The 27,875-nt window shown below is 37.5% G+C and overlaps 1 protein-coding gene across 2 annotated transcripts in view; it reads left to right on the forward strand.

Annotated features, from left to right (window-relative positions):
• Positions 1-22,392, forward strand: part of LOC100373825 (glutamate dehydrogenase, mitochondrial-like) — a 31,893-nt gene extending 9,501 nt beyond the window's left edge. For both annotated transcript variants that reach the window (XM_085494003.1, XM_085494004.1), the window contains exons 4-12: positions 118-318; positions 853-939; positions 5,943-6,031; positions 8,932-9,030; positions 9,163-9,300; positions 15,920-16,138; positions 19,896-20,019; positions 20,163-20,317; positions 22,124-22,392. In XM_085494003.1, the coding sequence (XP_085350129.1) occupies positions 118-318; positions 853-939; positions 5,943-6,031; positions 8,932-9,030; positions 9,163-9,300; positions 15,920-16,138; positions 19,896-20,019; positions 20,163-20,317; positions 22,124-22,243 (1,232 nt within the window). In that variant the 3' untranslated portion in view covers positions 22,244-22,392. The remainder of the gene's footprint in view (positions 1-117; positions 319-852; positions 940-5,942; positions 6,032-8,931; positions 9,031-9,162; positions 9,301-15,919; positions 16,139-19,895; positions 20,020-20,162; positions 20,318-22,123) is intronic.
• Positions 22,393-27,875: the final 5,483 nt, after the last annotated feature.

Genomic DNA, 27,875 nt, shown 5'->3' on the forward strand with positions numbered 1-27,875 from the left:
GTTCTATTATTACTAAAATTGAATATCTCTTATATTCCAGGTATGTGTTATAGCATGGATGTGTGTCTTTAAACCTAGTTCTATTATTACTAAAAGTGAATATCTCTTATATTCCAGGTATGCGTTATAGTTTAGATGTTTGTGCTGATGAAGTACAAGCTTTAGCTGCATTGATGACATATAAATGTGCGGTTGTTGATGTTCCATTTGGTGGTGCTAAAGCTGGTGTCAAGATTGATCCTCGCAAGTATTCAGACTTTGAGCTTGAAAGAATTACTCGAAGATTTACCCTTGAATTGGCTAAAAAGAACTTCATTGGTAAGTAAAATTGTTATAAATTTAATGTAATGCTGTTTAACCATAATTGTTAGAATGATTTCACCTTAAGTGTTAGTGCAGACTCACAGTTGATGTGCTGTTTCTTCTTTTATTCACATACATTCAGGGCATGAACTTCACAGATGCATGCATTGTCTTGGTGTCTTTGAAAAATACAGTTTTATTCCCTGTATTATTCCAGTAGGCTAAAATAATTTTATTAAATTTGGCCTTGAAAATGGGTGCCTTCTTAAACCAAGTCACATATGTAGCATCAAATCACCAAAGTTGCACTTAAACTCATTCCATGACAAGACAGTGATACTAGTCTTGGCTGATTCAAACTAAAGACCCTCTTACTGAACTGGCTATACAGACAATGGAGTACTTATTTAGTTTGATTAACTTTTATTATAGCATATACCCTGCAATAGAGTTAGTTAATTTAAGTTGTATTGTATAATGCTTCTTTATGAGATTATTGCAATTGTGTTAAAATAAATAGTGAAAATAATTCAATTGATTTTCACTCAGGTCCAGGTGTGGATGTTCCTGCCCCAGATATGGGTACAGGTGAAAAAGAAATGAGTTGGATGGCAGATACATATGCCCACACTATTGGTAAGTTCAAGTTATGTATAAACATTGCAATATATAATCATATATTCACATCCTGCTTTTACAGTATACTGGGACATATGAATCAATTCTGATTAGTCAAGAACATGTTCTTAATTATGCAAGCTGTGGTAAAATACACCCTGTACCACCAGAAGTAGGCCCCAAACCTGAATAAGCACACAGTAGGGGCATAGAATGTAGTTCAAAAGATATGGCAAAAACAATTATTGTCGTGTGTGGTGTCTTGCTTGTGAACCCAGAAGTTTTGTTGTTCCTCAAAATGAAATTGTGTGCCTGGTTATAATAGTTGCTGTATTTCATATTGTATCAATTGGGAAAACTTTACATTTATCAATCTTACCGCTGAAAAGAAATCACTTGAATAAACCTAATCAATATTATCTATATAACACCACTATCAGAATTAGCTTTACATTAATTTATCACATAATAATAATTCATTTCAACAAAAAACCCACAAATGTAACTATTACAAATTTGTTTAATTCAGCACCATATTGGATGAGGAGAAGGGTCTAATTGAGATGTGTTCAGCTATGCCTCACAAATTATTAGTCCCTGTTCTGATGCCATCCGAAAACAGGGACTTGTGGATTTCCTTTGTGCATGCATGTGTGCATTCGGACTTGTATCTTAGACTTGCCTGGACCGATTACATTCAAACTTCACACATACATCATATATAATAGTATACATAAGAACATCTATTTGTTTCATGGTCTGCTTCAAGATGGCCGACTGGCATAATTTTTTTGCTAAAAGTCATCAAAATCAAGCATTTCTGGCATTCCGGAACCGGATCTTGGCAGTTTACAGATGTTTTTTTTCACAGTTGGTGGCCATTTTGTTTTGATGAATGTGGTTCTAGAGCAATATCTCTGACCTGCTTTCACTGAATATGTTCAAATTTTATATATTCATTATACATCATGTCTTAGATATACAGATATATTGGTTTGACTATCCGATTCAAAATGGCCGAATGGTGGTAATGTTTGTGCCAAAAATCCAGCATTTCTGGCATTCCGGAACCGGATCTCAGTCGTTTATGGATAGATTTCATTCAAAATTGATACATACACTGCACATTATGAGACCTTGATGCACATTAATTTGTTTTACGAATCGGCTCCTAAATGGGTGACTTGTGGCCATTTTGTTTTTGACTCCCATGTGCGAAGCACAAAATGGGAGTCTTTGCAGTTAGTGTGTCTGTATGTGTGTGTGTATGTGTGTATGTGTGTATGTGTGTGTGTGTGTGTGTGTGTATGTGTGTCCGACTGTTCCACTGCTATCTCAAGAACCATACATCGGTTTTTGATGAAACTTGGTGCATAGATGCTCTGGGCCAATGCACAGATTTGATTAGGTTTTGGTAAAAATCCATGCTCGTTAATTACCTAATTTGCATGATAATTAGCTAATTTTTAGCTGTTCTATGACTGTTCCACTGATATCTAAAGAACCACTCATTGGATTTTGATGAAACTTGGTACATAGATGCTCTGAACATATGCGCAGATTTGATTAATTTTTGGTAAAAATCCGTGCATATTAATTACCTAATTTGCATGATAATTAGCTATTTTTTAGTGGTTCCATGACTGTTCCACTAATATCTAAACAACCACTCATTGGATTTCGATGAAACTTGGTACATAGATGCTCTGAACTAATGCTAGGTTTTGATTAGTTTTTGGTAATAATCCGTGGATACTAATTACCTAATTTGCATAATGATTAGTCAATTTTCGGTTTTTCCACTGATATCTCAAGTACTAATCATCACATTTCAATGAAACTTGGTACATAGATGTCATACGACACTGCACAGACCTGATAGTTTTTATGGTAATATCAGTACATATTAATTACCTAATTTGCATAATTAATTAATTTTCAGCATTTGATATAAGTAGTTAGCATTACATTTCAATGAAACTTGGTACTTACATACTCAAGGACTATGCAGAGATTGATTGTTTTTGATAAATATTTGTGCATATTAATCACCTAATTTGCATAATTAGTTAATTTTCAGCTTTTCCACGGGTATCTCAAGTACTAATCATCGCATTTCAATGAAACTTGGTACATAGATTCTTTAGGACTATGCAGAGACCTAATTAGTTTTAGGGTAAATAATTGTGTATATTAATTACCTAATTTGCATAATTAATTTTCAGCTTTTCTACTGATATCTAAAGTACTAATCATCACATTTCAATGAATCTAGAATTATGCAGACCCAATTAGTTTCCGGTAAATATTTGTGCATATTAATCACCTAATTTGCATAATTAACCAACTTTCACACTGATATCTCAGGTACTGTACATCACATATCAATGAATGTACATGGATGCTGTAGGACAATAGACAGACCTGAATAATTGTGGGTTAAAATCTGTACATATTAATTACCTAATTTGCATAATTAACCAATTTTAAGCTTTCACACTGATATCTAAAGTACCGTAAAAACTCCAAAATTTCGACCGGTTTTAAATAATTTGTGTCAGAAATGTGACGTGTTTTTAGAGTCAAAATTAAGGTGCATTTTCGGACGGTCGAATTTTTCAGAATAGAAATCAGCAAAAAAAAATGGGGATGATAGACAGTGTGCTTCATTAGTTTTTAAAAAATGCAATGTCCGTCAATTGACGTAAACTTCCTCATGTTTCACGGTAAAAGCAAAGGTCGTGGCCGAGTTGTAACTCAAAATCTAAACAAAGTCATCAATCAGTGAGTATTATGACAAGCAAAACAAAACATCAAGACGCGGAGAAGAGGTCAGCACAAAACTAATAGGTCAAAAGACAAAGCTGTCTCGCACTACCTAGGAAAACTTGCGAATGTTCGAAGTACAGGTACCCATTGGACAAAAGATACATGGAAGTTTAGCAAACGATCTCCCCGACCCAGTGCAATGTATCCGGTTAGAATCAAAGCTCACGTGTCCCTTATTTGAGGGACCAAATTCTGCCGTAAATTCGCCCTTGGATTAAAAAATAAAATGGGATTTAAGAAAATAAAATGGGACTTTTAAGGTGTATTTTGGCGTCATTTTTCGGACATTTCAATCAATCCTGCCGGCTAAAATAGAGTCTAAGTTTTACCGTAGTCATTGACGTCTGTCTATTCAAGAGTACACGTGTATGATTTTTATCGTGACTAGCGTGAGCGGGTAAGCTTCCTTTCGAGAATGAGCTGTTATCACTGTGAACAATGTTAAATTATTCTTCAGATGACCAGTTTATTTTTTAAAAACAACTAATTTTTTTATTTAAAAAAAACCATGCCGTTTTCGCATCAAAATCCAAGCCAAAATATCGTACTACAACATCAATCTCTTCCGCATTGCGTTCAATAACATTAACATATTTAAATAAGCTATGGTAATTTGAACACGTTGGCATCATCCAGCTTTTTGATTGGTTAATTAGCGATTTGACCTATTTGACCTAAGAGAACATGGCGGATATCCTACAGCATCAAACGTTTATACGAGACCGGAATCATTCACTTACGATGAAATTAAGTTGACTTTTATTTGTATTTCATAACCATTCAACAAATTTATTTTGTGTACATTATTATAATCACTACTGAGTACAGTAATAATCAACAATTCAGAAACGCAGCATGCCGAGGTTTTTGTGTTCGTTTTTATTTGAAACTTCGTTTATTTAGAATATATTTTCGTTACCAATAAAATAAAAATCTCTCAGTCAATCAGAAACCCGGATACATGCCTTTGAGGAAGGTCCCGTTTGAACGCTCACATCGTTTTTTTTTTCGTTTGGGGGAAAACTAAAACTGGTCGCAATTTTCGAATAAGAATGAGTCGGCAATTTTTAGTGGAGTCGAAAATTTGGAGGTAAATAAAACACCGAAACCCGGCAAATAAATAGACGGTCGATTTTTTAGAGGGGTTGAAGTTTTGGATTTTTCAATGAAACTTAGTACAAAGATGCTCTAGGACAATGTACAAACCTAATTAGTTTGGGGTAAAAATCTGTTCATATTAATTCCCTAATAAGCATAATAATTCATAATTTTTTGGTTCTAATCACATTTCAATTAAACTTGGAGACATAGATTTTCTGTTACATTGCGCAGACCTCATTAGTTTTACACTCAAATCTGGTCATATTAATTTTCTGATTTGCATAATTAGTTTTCAGCTAAGTAATTTCGAATTATATTTAATGTGTCTCCAATACTCTCAGCACATGGGAGTTCTTTCTAAGCTTTCTTTGATTATGGATGATGTTCCAGAGCAACATCTGACATGCTTTGACTGATCATGTACAAACATTATATATACATCATGTCGCACATATGCACAGATATTAGTTTGACAATCAGATTCAAGATGGCCAAATGGCGGCGAATTTAATTTTTAAAAAATCAAGCATTTCTTCAATTCCATTTCATAATGAACTCAGTTCTTTTGCCATGTCTCTGACATCCTTTGGCTGATTGCAATCATGTTTTACAGCAACATTGCACTTCATGTGACACTTAGTAATTACTATGCATTTGTTTCAAGTTCTGATTCAAAATTATCGACCGATGGCCATTTTGTTTTAATTAATGCTGTTCCAGAGAAATATTTCCCAATAAGTACTTGTTTTATAATTAGATACAAGATGATTGAATGTCTATCATTTTAATGTTAAAAAAACCCTCATAATCAAGCATCAGCTTCTGGATCCATTTCCATGTTTATGTTCAAACTATTACTATAAACAAAACTATATATCTTAAATTTGATAACTAACGAGGACTGTGCCCATGCATGGCTTGTTTTACCATAGACCCTTTTCTGCATCCAATATGGTGCTGTGGAGGATTCATTATTGTTCAAATAAATGATGCAGAATCAAATTTGTGTGGCCTCCAATGTGGTATAAGTAATTCACTGCATAAGTACTCAGGTATGCAAGATACCATTGAATCCAGATGATTATTTGTAGGTTACAACGATATCAATGCTGCTGCCTGTGTTACTGGTAAACCAATTAGTCAAGGTGGCATTCATGGACGTCCCTCTGCCACTGGACGTGTAAGTTTAGAACTTTTCATTTTAGATGTAGTACACCATGCATAGTTTATTACAAATATTGTGATATCTGTGAATACCAGTTTTTTCTTGGATGTAATAATGAGACTAACCTGTTTTGGGAAAAGATCCCAAATATTAAGATGTTGTTAAGGCGAGGAAAAAAAAATTCTCTGTTTCTCGTTTCATGGAAATTTTGAAATGAGGTGACGAGGTGATTTTTTTTTTTTTTTTAATACTGAGCTAAAGTGGGGCAAATTTGAGAGTACAAGACCATTTTGGAATGCTTTAGAAGGAAAAAAAACACGTTTGAGGCGCATAGTTCAAAATGATGCGCGCGGAAATGAGAAACAGTGATATTTTTTTTCTCAGCCTAATAGGAAAGAAATCATGCTTTTTAACAACCTATCCACATTGTGAATGGACCAACTACATGTATGTTTGTAACGTTGTGATTAGCTAAGCAATTTGATTTTGAATTCTGATAATCTGACTCTCATTCCTGATAAAATCCATGAAACATTAAAAGCTGATCAACATTTTTCGCTCACTGTGAGATCTCGTGTAAAGTGTGGATTGAATGTCTGCTGCAAAAATCAAATGATTTGATTTGAAATTAAAAATTCATTTTTTACCTTGCCCGTACCATCAAAGATGGAAGGGAAAGGTATATTAAGGGACAAATTTTGTCCGGCGTTGTCGTTGTTGTCGTCGTCGTCGTCGTCGTTAATAATTGTTATTGTGTGCATAATAACTTTACTAATTCTATTCCAAACTTTATCAAACTTGGTCACCTTATTCATCAGTATAAAGTCTTCCCTGAGTTTGAACAACAGATGTCCTGTATGAAAATATCATGCAAAAATTGAGAAAATCTGATAAAATATTTTGACTGTTTCTGCTTGACTGATCACTGGTGATACACATCAAAGGTCACTGATCTCAGTGGAAATATGCATTGTTGTATGTGTTCAATGAAGCAAATGATTTATCTTGTAATAATATCTTTGGTAATGTATCTCAGATTCCCATACTGGGTTTCAAAACCAACTCATGGAGAAAGTGCACAGTCTGATACACATTTGCAAACCTACCAATAAAATCTTTACAGAAAACAAGATGTCAGAAAATCAATATAAGCACTCCTATGAACTGGGTGCCTAACTTTGATCAAGATCTGAAGCTAATAGAAAATCTGTTTAGTTCAAAGTTTATCAAATCAAAAACAATACATAAAAAATACATTAAAAGCAAAACATTTCATCAACATTTTAAAAAGAAAATTGTTCTAAAATATATGTATTCTGTATTTGACAAACAGTTCATTCGACAAATGAAAACTCACAGGAATATGTTTCAGCTATTAGAACAGAATGATAGAGTTTTTATAATACTAGTTTAAAAATGCACTTCAAAGATTGCAGTGTTTGAAGATGTAGATTCTCAAGAGGCAACAGTACTGTTGACTTCTCCCTCCACTGGACACCAACTATTTAAGTTGATTTGCATACAAAGCAGAGCTTGCAACATGATAGCTATTCATAAAGGGTGTTTTTTTTTACTTTTCATATAATACAGTAGTCACACAATGAGGCAGTTCATATTTGTCTCAGTGAATCATTAATTTTTGGCAGACACCTGTACAAAATACTTGGACTAAAGCCAGCTAAATTTTTCTGTTATCTTGCATGTTTTATAAATCTATTCACATCTAAATGCAGCACTTTTTTTTTGCAATGAGACATTTGTTTTTATTCTAAAATATCTGAATTACTTTGAATAAAGCTGGAAATTATGTTCCTTAAAATAATTAAACAAATAAGGCACCAATGTTTTTGTAAGATATTTACATCTTTTAAGGACATTCGGTAGACTGATTCCCCACTGTTGGTTCAACCCCAAAACTTGTTTGTATTCAAAATTAATTATGACAATGCATATTTATATTGAAACAAACTATGATAAAGGGAATTATATTATATAACAAAGGGCAAGGTCACCAGAGTTCAACTATGTTTATTGTTCAGTGTTGAAGTGTCAAGCTTTCAGATTGGACTACTGTAAAATACTTTATTTTTGCTAGGAATTATTTTTACTATTTTATTTTTGCCAAAGAAATGATTCAGTGAAAATAAAATCCAGCGAATATATCTTTTTTCCTATATTTTACATTCAACTCATCAAAAATAAATAAATAAGTAAAATTAAATTCCATACAAAACACTGAAAAGTCATTTCAGCGAACATTAATTCCAGCTAAAATAAAGTATTTTACAGTATAATGTTGTGATATCCTCACTTCATCAAAATTGACCACCATCAAATGAGTATAGCGTGCAAATACCAATAAAATACTTTCGTGTTTATCGAATTGCAAGTGATGTTTTAATGCCACTACAAGGCTATGACCTCTGTTTGTCTCATTTTTCACGATCAATTCCATGCATAACATCGAATCTTGAAGAAAAAAAATGGTCTATTTAAGTTACTTCATGGCTACAGTTGTGTAGCTATCAAGAAAAGCTATGTGTGTGTAGCATTGTCACCCCATGAATCAAATGGTATTGGATCGAATGGTCTTATTGTTAAACGCTAACCAACATTAGTAAACAACATGGCGGACTTGACTCGCCCGAATGCCTGGGCGTTGATCATAAAAAGTGTGGATAGCTGCTCGAATTCGCCACTCTGTTTCAAATTTTGAGCATAAATAAATATTATACAGTACAAGGATTGCTGCCGCTGCCCCGCGCGTTAGGTATTTTTACCCGTTCGCCCCCACGCATGCCGGGACAGTCCCATGCGGTTTTTATGACACCAAGGTACAACATACATTCATATCAATCTTTTCTTATTTTTTATGTTATCATGATTGAAATTTCCATATTAATTTTATCATGTAGGGAATTTACCATGGTATTGAGAACTTTGTACATGAAGCATCATATATGAGTGCAATTGGTACAACTCCTGGATTTGGTGACAAGACATTTATTGTCCAGGTAAGTTGTATCAATGTAATACCATTAATACGAATATTACAAACATTTCATTTCTTTTGTGTACTTTGTCAAAACTTTAAATTAGTCTAGCAATAAATAAAATGTTGCTACTGTGTATTTCAAATTATCTAGGGTTTTGGTAATGTAGGTCTTCACAGTATGCGTTATCTACATCGTCACGGTGCTAAATGTATAGGAATTGCAGAAATAGATGGTAGTATCTTCAATCCAGCTGGTATTGACCCTAAAGAATTGGAAAACTATAAAATTGTAAGTATTTTGATGTGCTCAAATATGTCAATATTATAGTTGTTAGTGACCCCTACTGCTCTACCTTACAAAGTTGGTGTTTTGTCATTAAATAAATAAAAATAAATAAACTAATATTAGATTAATTTTTGTTAAGTTGTCTTTTTGCTTCACCATTATTCACCAATATTATATTTACCGGTAGTCCCCATTTCAGATGCAGCCTGAAAAGGGAAGCATAGTTTCTTATTTCCGGTTTCTGTCTGTGATGTTTCCTTCACATCTTCAACATTTTCTCAGAAATTCTGCAGCAGATATTGTAAAACTTGGCAGGTTAATGAACAAGTCTCTGTTGAATATGCACATGATTTGTTTTTCCCAGATCTGAAATCCTAAGTGGGTTATTTTCATGATTTTCATCCAAAATTACCTCTCCCAACAACACTGAGAGAACAACTGAGCATGCAAAGAATAAATAATTAGGTTAGATGTAATGCTAGGGTTTTCAGTGACGTCATTACCTTTATCTGAATCAGTGACAGAAATGGACCACAGTCTGGTTTTTGTTTGGTTTTTATAAGAAATTAATGTTGAAATCATGAAGAAAGTGGTCAGAAATGTTGTTGTATACTATCTTCAAACTGTAAAAATTGCATTCCATTATAAACAGCAATCACTGAAATACCGGGTCACAAAGTTGAAGATCTGTGAAAACACTTTGCAGTTACTGTTTATAAATCTTGGCCAGGCTTATTGACACATGTGGTCTAAATGTAAGTGGCGTTCACGTTAGAGATCTCGGCGCGTGCTGAGACTCGGGACCGAGTCGGCACGTGCCGAAAATTGTGTGTGAACGGTCAGGACCGAGTCGGCACGTGCCGAAAAGAACTCGATCTCGGTCCCGATGGATGCTTGGGACCGAAACTCGGCACGTGCCGAGATTTGCTGTCTGAACGCTCGGCACGAGCCGAAATCACGCCCTCGGTGGTAAATTTAAGAAAAACATAAGTTGATTGATACTAGCATGAAATGACGATGACAGGAAATTCGGATATATAGTAGATGGTCGGATGCTGTAGTAATGAATGCAAACCGTCATCAGCGATGCATATTTATGTGCTGCTACAACCTCTATTTTCTTGCACATTTTACATTGATGTGAAAAAAATAATTGTGTTTTGAATCTTCTTTGCCGTTCATGTGTACGAGGAATCGTAATAAACACCATTGCAACAAATGGATATAATTTCACTATAACAATTATTATTATCATCATATGCGTATCGTTTGGGCCAACAGATCGACGAATGAGAGCGTGATTTCGGCACGAGCCCAATAACATGAACACAACTGCTGTAATCCCTCTGCAAACACAACTGCTTAAAAATTTCGACACGTGCCGAGATCCCGTAACGTGAACGTAGTAATAGTTTCAGTAGTCTAGTGGATAAATGGGTTGTACCATTATGAATCTCTGGAAACTGTAGAGGGGGGGGGGGGTCAGGGCTACATTTTGAATGGAATTATAGTGGTTATACTTAAACAAACCCAGGTCCTGGTAATGTACAAAGACCTGAATTAAGGTAGCGGGACTATTATTTGCATACTTGTTTTCATTTTCCAGTTGTGACTAAATGACTACAAATAGACCCAGGAAAGTATATATTTTTAGAATCGCCAGACTTCAAGCTTTTCACAAGTGTATTTTGCATGCCCGTATCTGCATTCTACAACACGTTACTCAATCAAAGGTGAAAAATTACTTTTTCTGTAAAAAAATAATTACGCATTTATGCTGGCGATAAGAAGTATTTTTTTCACTTTTCCTAGTTGTTCAATAGTCAGGTAATGTGAATGTGTCTGGTCAGTTTTATTCAAGCAATGCGTTTTAAAAAATGGTGTGCTGAATTTCAATTACTGTTTTAGTCGCATTGCCCCCAACTCAAACCACAACTCGTTGGTAAATAATCGATGAAATAGCTTGTTTATTGGCACAATCAATTTGTTTTCACATCAAGGTCTGTTTTAACATGTGTAGGGACATCCAAATGTGTAAGGCTATTGGAAACCAAAAAAATAAAGGAATGGGATAGCTATAATTGGATAAATTCGGCATATGAAAACACCAAAATCAATGATTTTTTTTCAGTGGCTGTGTGACCTTGTGTCTAATGCATTCATATGCAAATGACTAATCTGTGAAATAAACAGGGGCGGAGACAAACCACTCAAATGTTTGGAAACACTCATTGTGTGTCAGAAAGCTACTGATAACACATCCTAACATTGCTTTGTCTTGAGTTTATCTTTGAAACTTATGGGCACACAGATTAAACCTGTGTTGTTGATTTTGGAAAACACTACTGAAGCTGCCTTGCTTCCCTTCAGAAAATCTACATTTTAACCAACTTACATGACATTCTATATAATGTTGACTTTATCACATGAAAGTTTATAGTGCATTTCATCAATTAATAAATAAATGTGAAAATCGTAATTTTCAACACAAATAATAGTCTCGCTACCTTAACAAAGAAGTCAAGTTGTTATTAAAGGTACATCAAGGTTTACTCAGATCACGGTTACTAAAAAAGATGGTTAGGAAACGAATCATGTTCTTTTCATTAGATGCGTGTTGCGGGTAAACATTTGAAACAAAAGACGTACTAATCTGTGATAAATCATTAACATAAAATGTAGACAGGAAATCACGCAAATATGACGTCATTTTCCCCCGAGTTCATTGCAATCAACAACTGCACGCCATTTTATTGTGTCTCTGTCGATACTTTCAGTAATACTAAAGTGTAAGTTGTTACAGTGAATCCTGACAAAACCTGTTGCTCAGTTTAAACTCAATACAAATTTGCCTGTCGTGTATGGCATTTTCGTTTCTAAATAACAAGATTGGCAGAAAACTGAAATAAAAAAACCAACAAAACATGATCAGAAAAAAGACGTCAAAGAAACCATACAAGTGTTTATATTTCAGCCATGCGAAAGTTTTAATGAGGAGCCATGATACCACGTACATTTTGTTGGAAATAAACAAAATATGCGATAAGATAACTGAAATAACCCACCCATGCTCTACAAAATGCATGTAAGCAGACCAAATATGCAACAACAGGCAGTTCCAATGAAATTAAAGCGAACCTAAATGCGGCCTTAATTTATAGTTGTGTATATTCTAAACTGTATTCGAAATAATATTGCAGTGGTTTAATTTTGTTTTAATTATAACTGTTGCTTGGATAAGCATTTGAAGTGCTTGCCATGGAGGCCATTCATGGAGGGGAATAATTAACGAACGAACATATTTAACATCCGGGTACTTTTCAAAGCTATGACGTTTTAGTATTTGATCGCATTCGTATACGCCATTGTACATAGCCGTTCATGCTGCCAAGCATTGTGTACTATTAGTATAAACTCAACTTTTATATGCACAATGTGCTTTTTAAAACTTGGGTTAGAGCCTTATGCGTTTGAACCACGGTATTCTGAGAGTGAAAGCCCGATTGCATTAAAGTACCGTACTTCCTCGATCGTAAGCCCCTCCCGAGTATGAAGCCCATCCCTATGTTTTTACTTGGTATTTATCGAGTTGAGGGCATTCACGATTATAAGCCCAGAGTGTTTTTACTGGGCGTCGACGATATTCTTTTAAATATGCGTGTAAAAGGTGTGTTTCATTTCATAATCGTGATTGGCATGTTAGTTTGGTTCATGCTTTTAGTTTTTAGTGCATGGCAAACATACACACCGTGATTCGCATCGTTTCTATTCTGTCATTTACTCAGAATGAACATCGATGTTGCAATTCTGGAGTAAACCATATTTCTTTGAGTAGTAGCCTTCGAAAAGCCAAAAATGTGATCGTCAAGGCGTGTACCTGGTTATTGGGCATGGTTTACTTTGAGACTATCATGAAAGGCCTAGGGTTTGAACGATGAGACATGTTGGCGACCGAGAAAGGTGTTTAAATTCTTCCTCCACACTCAGTTTACCCACGGTTACTATTAACCGTCGTTTATATTTCGAAAATTGCAAATCGCCAGTTTTTAGGGAAAAAAATCATCGTTTTTTCGTTGCAATCAGTGCTACAGATCGCATTTTAACATTGCGGTAATTCACTTCCGCATTGCGCTAAAAAATCATCGTTAATAATCGGAAAATTTCATCATTACATTTATTACATCATTACATTTATTAGACAGTTAGACAAAAAACAAAACAAAATGCCTGTCTCGATCAATCGCACATCCATAATGTTTGTATGTTGATGTGCTTGTAAATAACATTAACGTAAAAGTCGAAACAACCTAGACTAGAAGTCAATTCACCAGTCCAGCCAGCTATGGCTCCCTAAGTTGCTTATATTTAATCAGATACTATTTCGTCATCATGCTTTGTTACCTTACCTGTTTATACCTCACGAGGGCGTTTTTTATGGCAAGATGGCGCAAACGGAAGTCCTTCGCAGGTTTATGGTTTCTCATATTTAAATCATCATAACTCTGAAGATAATCATTTTTTTTAATTTTTTTTTTCAAATTTATAATCAATATAACTTGATAAATACAAACACCAAAATAGGCTCTATTTAGTTCCCCTTTAAGAACGGTTAAAAAGGGTTCGAAAAATTGATTTGGCGAAGAGACTGCTAGAAAGTTGTACCGACAGTTCAATGTGTTCAAAAATTGTAGCGTTGACTAAAACCACATTTAATGGCACGCTGAATATTGCAACATGAAAAATTTTCCAAAAAACTGAAACAAGGACAGACAAGAACAATTAAACAGGCATTTTATGAAACTGGCGAAAAATGTTGAATACATTTTGAACAATTTCTACGGCGTCCACAAAAAAAGTGTTACGACTTTGAACAAAATGGCTGATACAGTGACGTGAAAGCAAAACGATAAAATTTACTCTAATAAGCCCCCAAATCGCACACAACCTTCATAAGTACGCACAGTAGTATACTAAAAATTCATTTGGTAGTATTTTTTATAATATAATGTATATTTAGTCCCCGTTCGGACGTAGTCCGAAAACGGGGACTTGTGTTTTGCCCTGTGTGCGTCCGTGCATCCGTGCGTCCGTGATCACCTGTATCTCAAACATGCATGGACCGATTAAGTTCAAACTTCACTCATACATCACACATTATATGGGACATATGCACATGCATTTTTTTCATGATCCGATTAATTTTTTCACCATTCCGGACCCGGATCTCAGTTATGCATGGACGGATTTTGTTCAAATTTGGTACATACATTAAACATAATAGGACTTTGATGCACGTCTTTTTTTTTTTGGATCGGGTTTGAAATGGCCGACTGGCGGCCATTTTGTTTTAAAGAATTCAGTTCTGGATTCGTATCCGAGACATGTCTGGATTGATCAAGTTCAAACTTCACACACACATGGTACATCATGTCACAAATAGATATGTGCATTTGTTTCATGATCCACTTAACAATAGCTGAATGATGGCCATTTTAAGGCCGAAAATGCATCAAAATCACGTATTTTCACAATTCCGGAACCGGATCTCAGTCATGCATGGATGGATTTTGTTCAGATTTAGTACAATGTGTTGTACATATACAGGTGCATTTCGGTCATGATCTGCTTTGAATGTATATGTCACTCAAATATGAACGGAACGGGGACGTGTCATTGACAATGACTTGTAAAATAGTGACTTAGGGGTTAGAATTTTTGTCACTTTTCTACCGGGACCCAAGCTTACTCTCATGACAACAGTAAAAACGATAAATGACGATTCTCGATTCTGAATGTTTTCACAGTCACAAAGAGTACTCATCCGAAATGTACGTGTGGTTCTTCGTAGAGCTTGTTCACTAAACGTGGATATTCTATCGAAAACGAGCTTAAAATTTCAAATTCGCGGAACATCAAGTGATCGACACAAAAATGAAACAAAATGGTGGACCTTGAAATCTCAAGCGCGACACGCATCCTAGAGGGATTAGGCAGATTCACACCTTTTAACAATGGCGTTTCCTAACCGTCTTTTTTAGTAACCGTGCTCAGATTTATGAATGCAGTTTCTTGAGCATGTATGAGACATAGTTTGGTTGCACTTGTGTACTCTGAGATTTTGGACATGGGTCAATGGAAGTTTTCAGTTATCAGTACAATACTAGATTAAGGGAAACCACTCTGACGAGTTGAAATAAATCACATAGAGTACATATTAATTTACCTTTTTGCAGATGTTCCATGTATTATTTTAACATGAGTATTTTATAATTAAATGATGGGGACTGTGACATTCATGTCTTGTTTTTCACTAATTTTCAGCATTAGTTGTAATCGAAAAGGTGGAATTTGATGTTTTGTATATATTTGGTTTAGATTAACTTTCGTCAAGGAAATGTAGTGGTGGAAGGTGACAAAAGTTGATAGGAGTGTAAAAATTCAATTAACACTTGCCCACATCATGGCATTATTATTAGGCAATTTATGTCATTTACACAAAACTTTAGTTATAATATAACTATGTAAATTTCAATAGAATAAACACAAATTAAATAAATTATCTGTGTCGATCTTGAATAGCAATGTGTAAAAATTAATACTATAATTGTTATCTATAAAACAGGATAATGGTACAATAGTCGGCTTTCCTGGTGCAACAGCCTATGAAAAGAACTTGTTAACAGAGAAGTGTGACATATTACTGCCATGTGCTGCTGAAAAAGCAATTACTGCTGAAATTGCTAAAAATATTCAATGTCGGATTGTTGCGGAAGGTGCCAACGGTCCAACAACTCCAGCAGCTGAACAAATTCTTCTTGATAGAAATATTCTAGTCATTCCGGTGAGTGCATCCAAGTTGTACAGTACCTCACATGCACAAACATTATTTTTTATTTATTTTTTATTCTTCTGTTCATTGATTTATTCATTCAATCACAGAACCAAAGCTTACAACTGTATTGTGCCTTACAAAAGCAAAAGAAAATCTGACACCTGCACTGTTGCCTGTCGCACTCACCTGACACCTGCACTGTTGCCTGTCGCACTCGCCTGACACCTGCACTGTTGCCTGTGACACTCACCTGACACCTGCACTGTTGCCTGTCGCACTCGCCTGACACCTGCACTGTTGCCTGTCGCACTCACCTGACACCTGCACTGTTGCCTGTCGCACTCACCTGACACCTGCACTGTTGCCTGTCGCACTCGCCTGACACCCGCACTGTTGCCTGTTGCACTCACCTGACACCTGCACTGTTGCCTGTCGCACTCGCCTGACACCTGCACTGTTGCCTGTCGCACTCACCTGACACCTGCACTGTTGCCTGTCGCACTCGCCTGACACCTGCACTGTTGCCTGTCACACTCACCTGACACCTGCACTGTTGCCTGTCGCACTCGCCTGACACCTGCACTGTTGCCTGTCGCACTCACCTGACACTTGCACTGTTGCCTGTTGCACCCACCTGACACCCGCACTGTTGCCTGTCGCACCCACCTGACACCTGCACTGTTGCCTGTCGCACTCACCTGACACCTGCACTGTTGCCTGTGACACTCAACTGACACCTGCACTGTTGCCTGTCGCACTCACCTGACACCTGCACTGTTGCCTGTCGCACTCACCTGACACCTGCACTGTTGCCTGTGACACTCACCTGACACCTGCACTGTTGCCTGTCGCACTCGCCTGACACCCGCACTGTTGCCTGTTGCACTCACCTGACACCTGCACTGTTGCCTGTCGCACTCGCCTGACACCTGCACTGTTGCCTGTCGCACTCACCTGACACCTGCACTGTTGCCTGTCGCACTCGCCTGACACCTGCACTGTTGCCTGTCGCACTCACCTGACACCTGCACTGTTGCCTTTCGCACTCGCCTGACACCTGCACTGTTGCCTGTCGCACTCACCTGACACTTGCACTGTTGCCTGTTGCACCCACCTGACACCCGCACTGTTGCCTGTCGCACTCACCTGACACCTGCACTGTTGCCTGTCGCACTCACCTGACACCTGCACTGTTGCCTGTGACACTCAACTGACACCTGCACTGTTGCCTGTCGCACTCACCTGACACCTGCACTGTTGCCTGTGACACTCACCTGACACCTGCACTGTTGCCTGTGACACTCACCTGACACCTGCACTGTTGCCTGTGACACTCACCTGACACCTGCACTGTTGCCTGTCGCACTCATCTGACACCTGCACTGTTGCCTGTCACACTCACCTGACACCTGCACTGTTGCCTGTCGCACGTACGTACCTGTCTGACACCTGCACTGTTGCCTGTCACTCGCCTGACACCTGCACTGTTGCCTGTCACACCTGCCTGACACCTGCACTGTTGCCTGTTGCACTCACCTGACACCTGCACTTTTGCCTGTTGCACTCACCTGACACCTGCACTTTTGCCTGTCACACTCACCTGACACCTGCACTGTTGCCTGTCACACTCACCTGACACCTGCACTGTTGCCTGTTGCACTCACTTGAAACCTGCACTGTTGCACTCACTTGAAACCTGCACTGTTGCCTGTCGCACTCACCTGACACCTGCACTGTTGCCTGTTGCACTCACTTGAAACCTGCACTGTTGCACTCACTTGAAACCTGCACTGTTGCCTGTCGCACTCACCTGACACCTGCACTGTTGCCTGTCACACCTGCCTAACACCTGCACTGTTGCCTGTCACACCTGCCTAACACCTGCACTGTTGCCTGTCGCACTCGCCTGACACCTCCACTGTTGCCTGTCGCCCTCACCTGACACCTGCACTGTTGCCTGTCACACTCACCTGACACCTGCACTGTTGCCTGTCGCACCTGCCTGACACCTGTACTGTTGCCTGTGACACCCACCTGACACGTGCACTGTTGCCTGTGACACCCACCTGACACGTGCACTGTTGCCTGTCGCACTCGCCTGACACCTGCACTGTTGCCTGTCGCACTCGCCTGACACCTGCACTGTTGCCTGTCGCACTCGCCTGACACCTGCACTGTTGCCTGTCGCACTCGCCTGACACCTGCACTGTTGCCTGTCGCACTCACCTGACACCTGCACTATTGCCTGTCGCACTCACCTGACACTTGCACTGTTATCTGCACTGTTGCCTGTTGCACCCGCCTGACACCTGCACTGATGCCTGTCGCACTCACCTGACACCTGCGCTGTTACCTGTCGCACTCACCTGACACCTGCACTGTTGCCTGTCGCACTCACCTGACACCTGCACTGTTGCCTGTCGCACTCACCTGACACCTGCACTGTTGCCTGTCGCACTCACCTGACACCTGCACTGTTGCCTGTCGCACTCATCTGACACCTGCACTGTTGCCTGTCACACTCACCTGACACCTGCACTGTTGCCTGTCGCACGTACATACCTGTCTGACACCTGCACTGTTGCCTGTCGCACTCACCTGACACCTGCACTGTTGCCTGTTGCACTCACCTGACACTGTTGCCTGTCACACCTGCACTGTTGCCTGTCACACCTGCCTAACACCTGCACTGTTGCCTGTTGCACTCACCTGACACCTGCACTGTTGCCTGTCACACTCACCTGACACCTGCACTGTTGCTTGTCACACTCACCTGACACCTGCACTGTTGCCTGTTGCACTCACTTGAAACCTGCACTGTTGCCTGTCGCACTCACCTGACACCTGCACTGTTGCCTGTCACACCTGCCTGACACCTGCACTGTTGCCTGTCGCACTCGCCTGACACCTGCACTGTTGCCTGTCGCCTTCACCTGACACGTGCACTGTTGCCTGTCGCCCGCACCTGACACGTGCACTGTTGCCTGTCGCACTGTTGCCTGTCGCACCTGCACTGTTGCCTGTCACACTCGCCTGACACCTGCACTGTTGCCTGTCGCACTCACCTGACACCTGCACTATTGCCTGTCGCACTCACCTGACACTTGCACTGTTATCTGCACTGTTGCCTGTTGCACCCGCCTGACACCTGCACTGATGCCTGTCGCACTCACCTGACACCTGCGCTGTTACCTGTCGCACTCACCTGACACCTGCGCTGTTACCTGTCGCACTCACCTGACACCTGCACTGTTGCCTGTCGCACTCACCTGACACCTGCACTGTTGCCTGTCGCACTCACCTGACACCTGCACTGTTGCCTGTCGCACTCACCTGACACCTGCACTGTTGCCTGTCGCACTCATCTGACACCTGCACTGTTACCTGTCACACTCGTCTGACACCTGCACTGTTGCCTGTCACACTCGTCTGACACCTGCACTGTTGCCTGTCACACTCACCTGACACCTGCACTGTTGCCTGTCACACTCACCTGACACCTGCACTGTTGCCTGTCACACTCGTCTGACACCTGCACTGTTGCCTGTCACACTCACCTGACACCTGTACTGTTGCCTGTCTCACTCACCTGACACCTGCACTGTTGCTTGTCGCACCCGCCTGACACCTGCACTGTTGCCTGTCACACTCGTCTGACACCTGCACTGTTGCCTGTCGCACTCGTCTGACACCTGCACTGTTGCCTGTCGCACTTAGCTGCATATTACTTTTAACATTGTGTAAACATTGTTCCCTTCATTTGTAGGATCTATTCCTGAATGCTGGTGGTGTAACTGTGTCATACTTTGAATGGCTGAAGAATCTGAATCACGTCAGTTATGGACGTCTTACATTTAAATATGAGAGAGAGTCAAATTTTGGAATCTTGGGTAAGTGAAATCAACTCTAAATAGCTATTCAAACCCCATTTCTATCCTAGGCAGTACTTCAGTTGTTATAGATAGGCTAAAGTATTGGTATCATGATCTCTGGTCTTACTACAATAATTATAATAATTGTTCTCCAATTCCAGAAAGTGTACAAGAAAGCTTGGAGCGTAAATTTGGCAGTCATGGTGGTAAAATTCCGATTACTCCATCTGATCAATTCCAAAATAAAATTGCTGGAGCAAGTGAAAAAGACATTGTACACAGTGGGTTGGCACAGACCATGGAAAAATCTTCAAGGGTAAGATTATGAAATATTTTAACTGTAATGGACGACCCACCAATAATCTGTGTAAACACACTTTGTGTGACATATTTGGAACAAAAAGTTTTCTTGTAGCATTGTCAATATCATTGAATGGAACAGTTTCACAGTCACTGGCCCCTGAATCTGCTTTATTTAAAATTCATTTTCCCAATCTCATATGACAAAATCACAGATGACAAAATCACATGAGAAAGAAACTAGTTTTAATCCATCAAATACTATTGTATTTTAAATCATTTACTTTAACACTGCCAATGACTGATGTTTCGGTGTGGAGTAGCATTATAGTGATCGCTCAAGTATTGATCACACGGGTACGCCAGCTTGGTGCCCAGTCTTGGCTTCATGTACACATATTCTACTCAGATTGCCACTGCGAATCGACTGACTACCAAAATACTTAGATGCGCATACCAGAGTATATGTACATAGTCGTATGTTAACCCAATCCCATGAGTGTTTTCAAAGCATCAAGCTAAATGTTAATGGTAATTGTCATGTCTGCATAACAGACTGTGACATTTATTGTTGAGTTGAGGAAATACAAGTCATGTCGGTCTTTCATCGATCTTGTTTTGCAAATAATGTAGCACTACTCACTACAAAAAGCAGATGGATGGAACGCTGTGAATGATTGCACTTTAGTATACAAAGCAAACAATGTTCTCACAGACTTGTCTGATTCCAATATTGAAATTCATTGTTATTGGCAATGGATCATTTTATTTCATGCCAATTTTAGTATTAAATACTTATTGCATCATAGTTTCTTCTTTTTAAATGCCTTCTTCTGTATTCGTTTTTGAAAACAACATTGTATTCATAGCCATGGTATGGGGCCTTGATGCTCAATAATGGGATACATTATCACGAATAATCTGTAGCAATGTCGTCATAATATCCACTGGTATTGATAATGCTATAATATATAATACTGTGGAAAAGTTTATTTTCGCTGGAATTAATTTTCGCTGAAAAGGCTTTTTGGCCGTTTTGTATGGAATTTATTTTCACTGATTTTTGATGAGTTTAATGTGAAATATAGGAAAAAAAGTATATTCGCTGGATTTTATTTTCACGGAATCATCCCTACAGTGAAAATAAATTCCAAGCGAAAATAAAGTATTCTACTGTACTTTTTAGCTCTGCTGTCGACTTCGTCGAGCGGAGCTTATCATATGAGCGATTGTGTGTCGTCGTCATGTTGATATCTTCAATTCTCTAATTTTGGTGAATATTTTTGTCATTTTTGGTAAAAGTGATATTTTCGACTTCTTGTTAAAAATTGCAAGTCCAATTGCTTTGATATTACATATATAGGTACTACATGTGGACCTCTCTCAGATTTGTTCATTTTGTAATGATATCTTTAATTCTCTAATTTTGGTGAATACTTTTGTAATTTTTGGTAAAAAGTGATATTTTCGACTTCTTGTTGAAAACCGCAAGTCCAATTGCTTTGATATTACATTTATAGGTACTACATGTGGACCTCTCGCAGATTTGTTCATTTTGTAATATCTTTAATTCTCTAATTTTGGTGAATATTTTTGTAATTTTTGGTAAAAAGTGATATTTTTGAATTCTTGTTGAAAACAGCAAGTCCCATTGCTTGATACTATACATATTGTTCATTTTCTAATGATATCTTCTGTTCTTTAATTGAAATGTGCATTGCTAACAGCAGAGCTATCTCAGCCGACAGGCTGCTTGTGGTCTACTTTTGATCATACATTACATTATATTATTAATCTTCTCATAAATCATTTTCTATTTCAGAATATAATGCGAACAGCAATGAAATACAACCTTGGTCTTGATCTCCGTACGGCAGCATTTGTTCTTGCTATTGAGAAAATCTTCACATCATATAAAGAAGCCGGTTTTACTTTTACTTGAGCTAATAAAATTTTAAATTATACCATTTTTGCTTTTGATATTCAATTTTTTTTACTTTGCTTTTTGACATAATAGAAACATAGTTAATATAAACGTTAATGTATGCATGTATGAAAAATAAATGTTTGTGTATTTCTTCAGTGCTTAAACATCGTGAAATCCAATCTTGTGTCTTTCATTATACTGTGTCTGTACGTCATGACATATCTTCCACATTGGTTAATATTTTTAATTATATCTAACTAATTTGACAGTAAGGCTGGCAGCGGCACACAAATTGCATGCATGATAACTCTACTCAATTTTATTGTTAGTCCCCGTTCGGACGCATGTTTTGACGTCCGTGTGTCCGTGCGTGCGTCCAGACTTGTATCTTAGAAATGCCTGGACCAATCACAATCAAACTTCACACATACATCATACATGATATTATACATATGCACATCAATTTGTTTCACAATCTGATTCAAGAATTTTTCGGCTGTTCACAGATGGATTTCGTTCGAAATTGGTATATACGTTAGACATTATAAGACCATTTTGTATTTCAGATAAGATTAAAAATGGCCGACTGGTGGCCATTTTGTATTAATGAATGTGGTTCTTGTGCCATATCTCTGACTTGCTTAGACTGTTCAAATTTTAAATATTCATTATAAATCATGTCATAGATATACAGATATATTGGTTTGACGATCCTATTCAAAATGGCCGAATGGTGGCCATTTTGGTACTAAAAAATCACCAAATATCAAGCATTTCTGGATGGATTTTGTTCAAACTTGGTACATACAGTAGACATTATGGGTTCCTGGTGCACGTCATTTTATTTTTCAGATTTGATTTAAAATGGCCGACTGGTGGCCATTTTGTATTAATGAATGCAGCTCTAGTGCCATATCTGTGACATGCTTTGACTGATTATGTTCAAATTTTATATATTCATTATACATGTATTCAAAATGGCTGATTTTGTTTTAATTATTGCTGCTCCAGAGCAATATCTCTCAATACTCGTTTGACGATCAGATACAAGAATGTCAATCATTTTAAAGTTAAACAATCATCATAATCATATTCGTGACATGTTTATGTTCCAGCTATATAACTATAAACAAAACTATATATCTTAAATTTGATAACTAACTGGGACTGTGCCATGCATGGCTTGTTGACATTAAAGATAGCAGAATACATGAAAGGGATTAGAAAGATGTACCGCTTACATCTTGTGTGTTATTACTTGCAAGCCTCTGTTTCACTGGTTCTACTGCTTAATGTCTTTTTATATAGACATTCAAAAACCTAATTATCAGATTTTCTTAGATTATGCGTGTGTGATATGGAATGCATGTTTGAATTTGAACATCATCTTGCAGTTATCAGTCCTGTTATTTTTTATGATACTGTCAAAACTGATAATTGCTCGGACTCTGTTTTGGCCATCCTGATGGTATGTTTGCATACATTTTGCAATAACAATCTAGTAATATACAAAAAGTTGCATTCTGAGATGATTTCTAATACTTTGTTACAAGACATGAAATATTTGATGGTCTAAAATTGCACAAATTGCTGAAAATATGTCAGTACTATATCAACATATCCAAATATTAGTGATCTTTTCAGTTTTCTCTTTGAATTCATTTTCCTGGATTTTGATTAGTGTCCCAAAAATTAATTCTAAATGGCAGAATACAAATGCTGTTGAACGATGTCTGACATACACTGACTGATTGCAATCAAACTTCATTATATTATACACCATGTTATTTGTTTCATGTTCTGGCAGACTCATCTCAGTTTTGTTACCTTGCCCGTACCATCAAAGATGGAAGGGAAAGGTATATTAAGGGAAAAATTTTGTCCGTCGTTGTCGTCGTTAATAATTGTTATTGTGTGCATGATAACTTTACTAATTCTATTCCAAACTTCATCAAACTTGGTCACCTTGTTCATCAGTATAAAGTCTACCCTGAGTTTGAACAACAGATGTCCTGTATGAAAATATCATGCAAAAATTGAGAAAAACTGATAAAATATTTTGACTGTTTCTACTTGACTGATCACTGGTGATACACATCAAAGGTCACTGATCTCAGTGGAAATATGCATTGTTGTATGTGTTAATGAAGCAAATGATTTATCTTGTAATAATATCCTTGGTAATGTATCCCTTACTGGGTTTCAAAACCAACTCATGGAGAGATTGCACAGTCTGATACACATTTGCAAACCTACCAATGAATCTTTACAGAAAACAAGATGTCAGAAAATCAATATAAGCACTCCTATGAACTGGGTGCCAAACTTTGATCAAGATCTGAAGCTAATAGAAAATCTGTTTAGTTCAAAGTTATCAAATCAAAAACAATACATAAAAAATACATAAAAAGCAAAACATTTCATCCACATTTTAAAAAGAAAATTGTTCTAAAATATATGTATTCTGTATTTGACAAACAGTTCATTCGACAAATGAAAACTCATAGGAATATGTTTCAGCTATTAGAACAGAATGATAGAGTTTTTATAATACTAGTTTAAAAATGCACTTCAAAGATTGCAGTGTTTGAAGATGTAGATTCTCAGGAGGCAACAGTACTGTTGACTTCTCCCTCCACTGGACACCAACTAACTATTTAAGTTGATTTGCATACAAAGCAGAGCTTGCAACATGATAGCTATTCATAAAGGGTGTTTTTTTTTACTTTTTATATAATACAGTAGTCACACAATGAGGCAGTTCATATTTGTCTCAGTGAATCATTAATTTTTGACAGACACCTGTACAAAATACTTGGACTAAAGCCAGCTAAAATTTTCTGTTATCTTGCATGTTTTATGAATCTATTCACATCTAAATGCAGCACTTTTTTTCAATGAGACATTTGTTTTTATACTAAAATATCTGAATTACTTTGAATAAAGCTGGAAATTATGTCCCTTAAAATAATTAAACAAATAAGGCACCAATGGATTTGTAAGATATTTACATCTTTTAAGGACATTCGGTAGACTGATTCCCCACTGTTGGTTCAACCCCAAAACTTGTTTGTATTCATAATTAATTATGACAATGCATATTTATATTGAAACAAACTATGATAAAGGGAATTATATTATATAACAAAGGGCAAGGTCACCAGAGTTCAACTATGTTTTACTATTGAACTATACACTAGAATTTTATTTGCTGAAATATGCTGTTGACAGGTTTTAAATATCATGATGTGAGCCCTCCCTCAACAAACAGATTAACCAAGCTTGAACTAATTGGTATGCATTCAACATTGGCTGATCTACCATATTTATCAAATGTCTGCAAAATCCATGCTGATATTCACCCACCTCGTGTTCAAAGCTCTGTGAGTGTGTGTGTGGGTGTGTGTGTGTGTTAATTGGTGGTGTGTATGATTCTACAACTATTCTAGAGGTTATGACAATTTGGTAATTTTACAATTTTTCCTATATTGTCTGGCAACTAGAAAAGGTTACTGTACCTAGTCTTTATTACCACAAAGAATACAGAACTCTATGACAGGATCTGAACAAACCTGTGGTGGATAAGTTTATATCGCAAAACTAGGCGTTGGGGTGTTCTTTTCGTCACATAAAACGAACTGACTAATCATGCGGAATTGTTATTGAAACGGACATCGATTGCGTTGTGTTTTCTTGAGTTGAACAGACGTGAGGTATAATTCAAACTGGTTTATTTGTACTCAACATGAACATCAATACGTTGTACAGCAAATACTTCTTGGTATAAAATATAGATCGCTAAATAATAGCTTCATGAGGAGTTGGCATCGTAGAGAGCATAGAAAGGAGGGTGTGCATAACGAGCATCAAGTTGCGAAGCTACATTACAGCGACGGCCTGAATCGGACTTCTCACGACAGCGCTTTGCCTGGTTAATGTAATTGTCAACGTTAGAGCGGCATTTGTCTCGGTGACAGCTAATCGGAGAAGTGCCAAACACGTGTTTGTACTCTAGAATATATCATGCCAAAACGTTCCGAAAATAAAACAACGCTAATGATTGGCGCATACAAACGAAACATAGCGCTGTCATTCCATATTAGGAGTGACACGCGACTAACACGAGGCAGAACTTTGGTGGGAATTTTTGGCGGTAAACAGACAAGTACCACGAGAACGCAATGGGAAACAATGTAGCGAACGTTTGGATATAGCGTCACGGTTGCTACAGAAACCGATCTAGTCTCTCAGGACTCAACTCGTGGTTATCAAAACAATGTCTGAAATTACAAACTAGCTTAGAGAACATCATACAGAAAGTAAAATTTGTTCATGTTAGATAACTGCGCGCGACAAAACCTGTCAGTTGCTATACGTCTAGATAGATGGCCAGACCACGTCTTGATAAATGAACCAAAACTGCCAGTTGCCAGACCACGTCTGGTTGAAACACAGGGAGCCCAGGAACTATAATCAACTGTAGTGCGCAGTCTCTATGAGCGCGGGGGGGGGGGGGGGGGGCTCGGTTGGTATCTGGTGGTAAGAAATAGTCTATTTCTTACACTAGATACCAGCCGATACCCCCCCCCCCCCCCGCTCATAGAGACTGCGTACTACAGTTGATTATAGTTCCTGGGCTCCCTGTGGTTGAAACATTAGATATGCACACCAAGGTGATGGCTCCTTTTAAAGAATATTTTTTGAGAAAAAAAAAACAAACTTGTATCTCAGGTGTTCCAGGTTAGATTTTATTCAAACTTTGTATTTACATTACTCTGAAGTTATTAATAAGTAGTTTTGTTGACTAGCAGCTATGTTGATTTTATTTTTGAATAGATTTTGAAAATCTTTTAAAATTCTTTTTTTGTCTTTTGATGAATTTTCAGTGAGATAGTGATCTGAAAGACGGTGACTTTATATTATATTAGTCTTTGTAGTTAATGTATGTGTGTCCAACCGACAACTCAAAAACCAATTATCAGATTTTCATGAAACTTGGAACATATTTTCAGTGAGATAGTGATCTGAAAGACGGTGACTTTATATTATATTAGTCTTTGTAGTTAATGTATGTGTGTCCAACCGACAACTCAAAAACCAATTATCAGATTTTCATGAAACTTGGAACATAGATTCTCTGGGATAATGCTCAGTTTTTGGTTGAGATTTGTGCATATTAATTACCTAATTTGCACATCAATTAGGCAATTTTGAGCAGTTTCACTTGTTTCTAAAGTACTATTAAACAAATTTCAATGTAATTTGGTACATAGATTCTCTGGGATAATGCGCAGATCTGATTAGTTTTTGGTTGAAATCTGTGCATATTAAGCATTTTCACTTGATTCTAACGTATTATTGAACAGATTGCAATGAAATTTGATACATAATTAGTTTTAGGTTGAAATTCTGTGGATATTAATTAGCCAACAACTTTCAATGAAACTTGGTATGTACAGTGTATATGCTTTGGGATAATGAGTAGTTTTGGTTGAAGTCCTGTGCAATTTTTACTTTTTCTCAAGTACCATTCAACATATTTTGATGAAACGTGGTTCATAGATGCTCTTGAATAGTGGGAAGACCAGATTAGTTTTTGGTTGACATCTGTGTATATTATTGACCTAATTTGCATATTAATTTGCCA

This window comes from Saccoglossus kowalevskii, chromosome 19, assembly GCF_978046115.1.
Source record: "Saccoglossus kowalevskii chromosome 19, keSacKowa6.1, whole genome shotgun sequence".
Lineage (NCBI taxonomy): Eukaryota > Metazoa > Hemichordata > Enteropneusta > Harrimaniidae > Saccoglossus > Saccoglossus kowalevskii.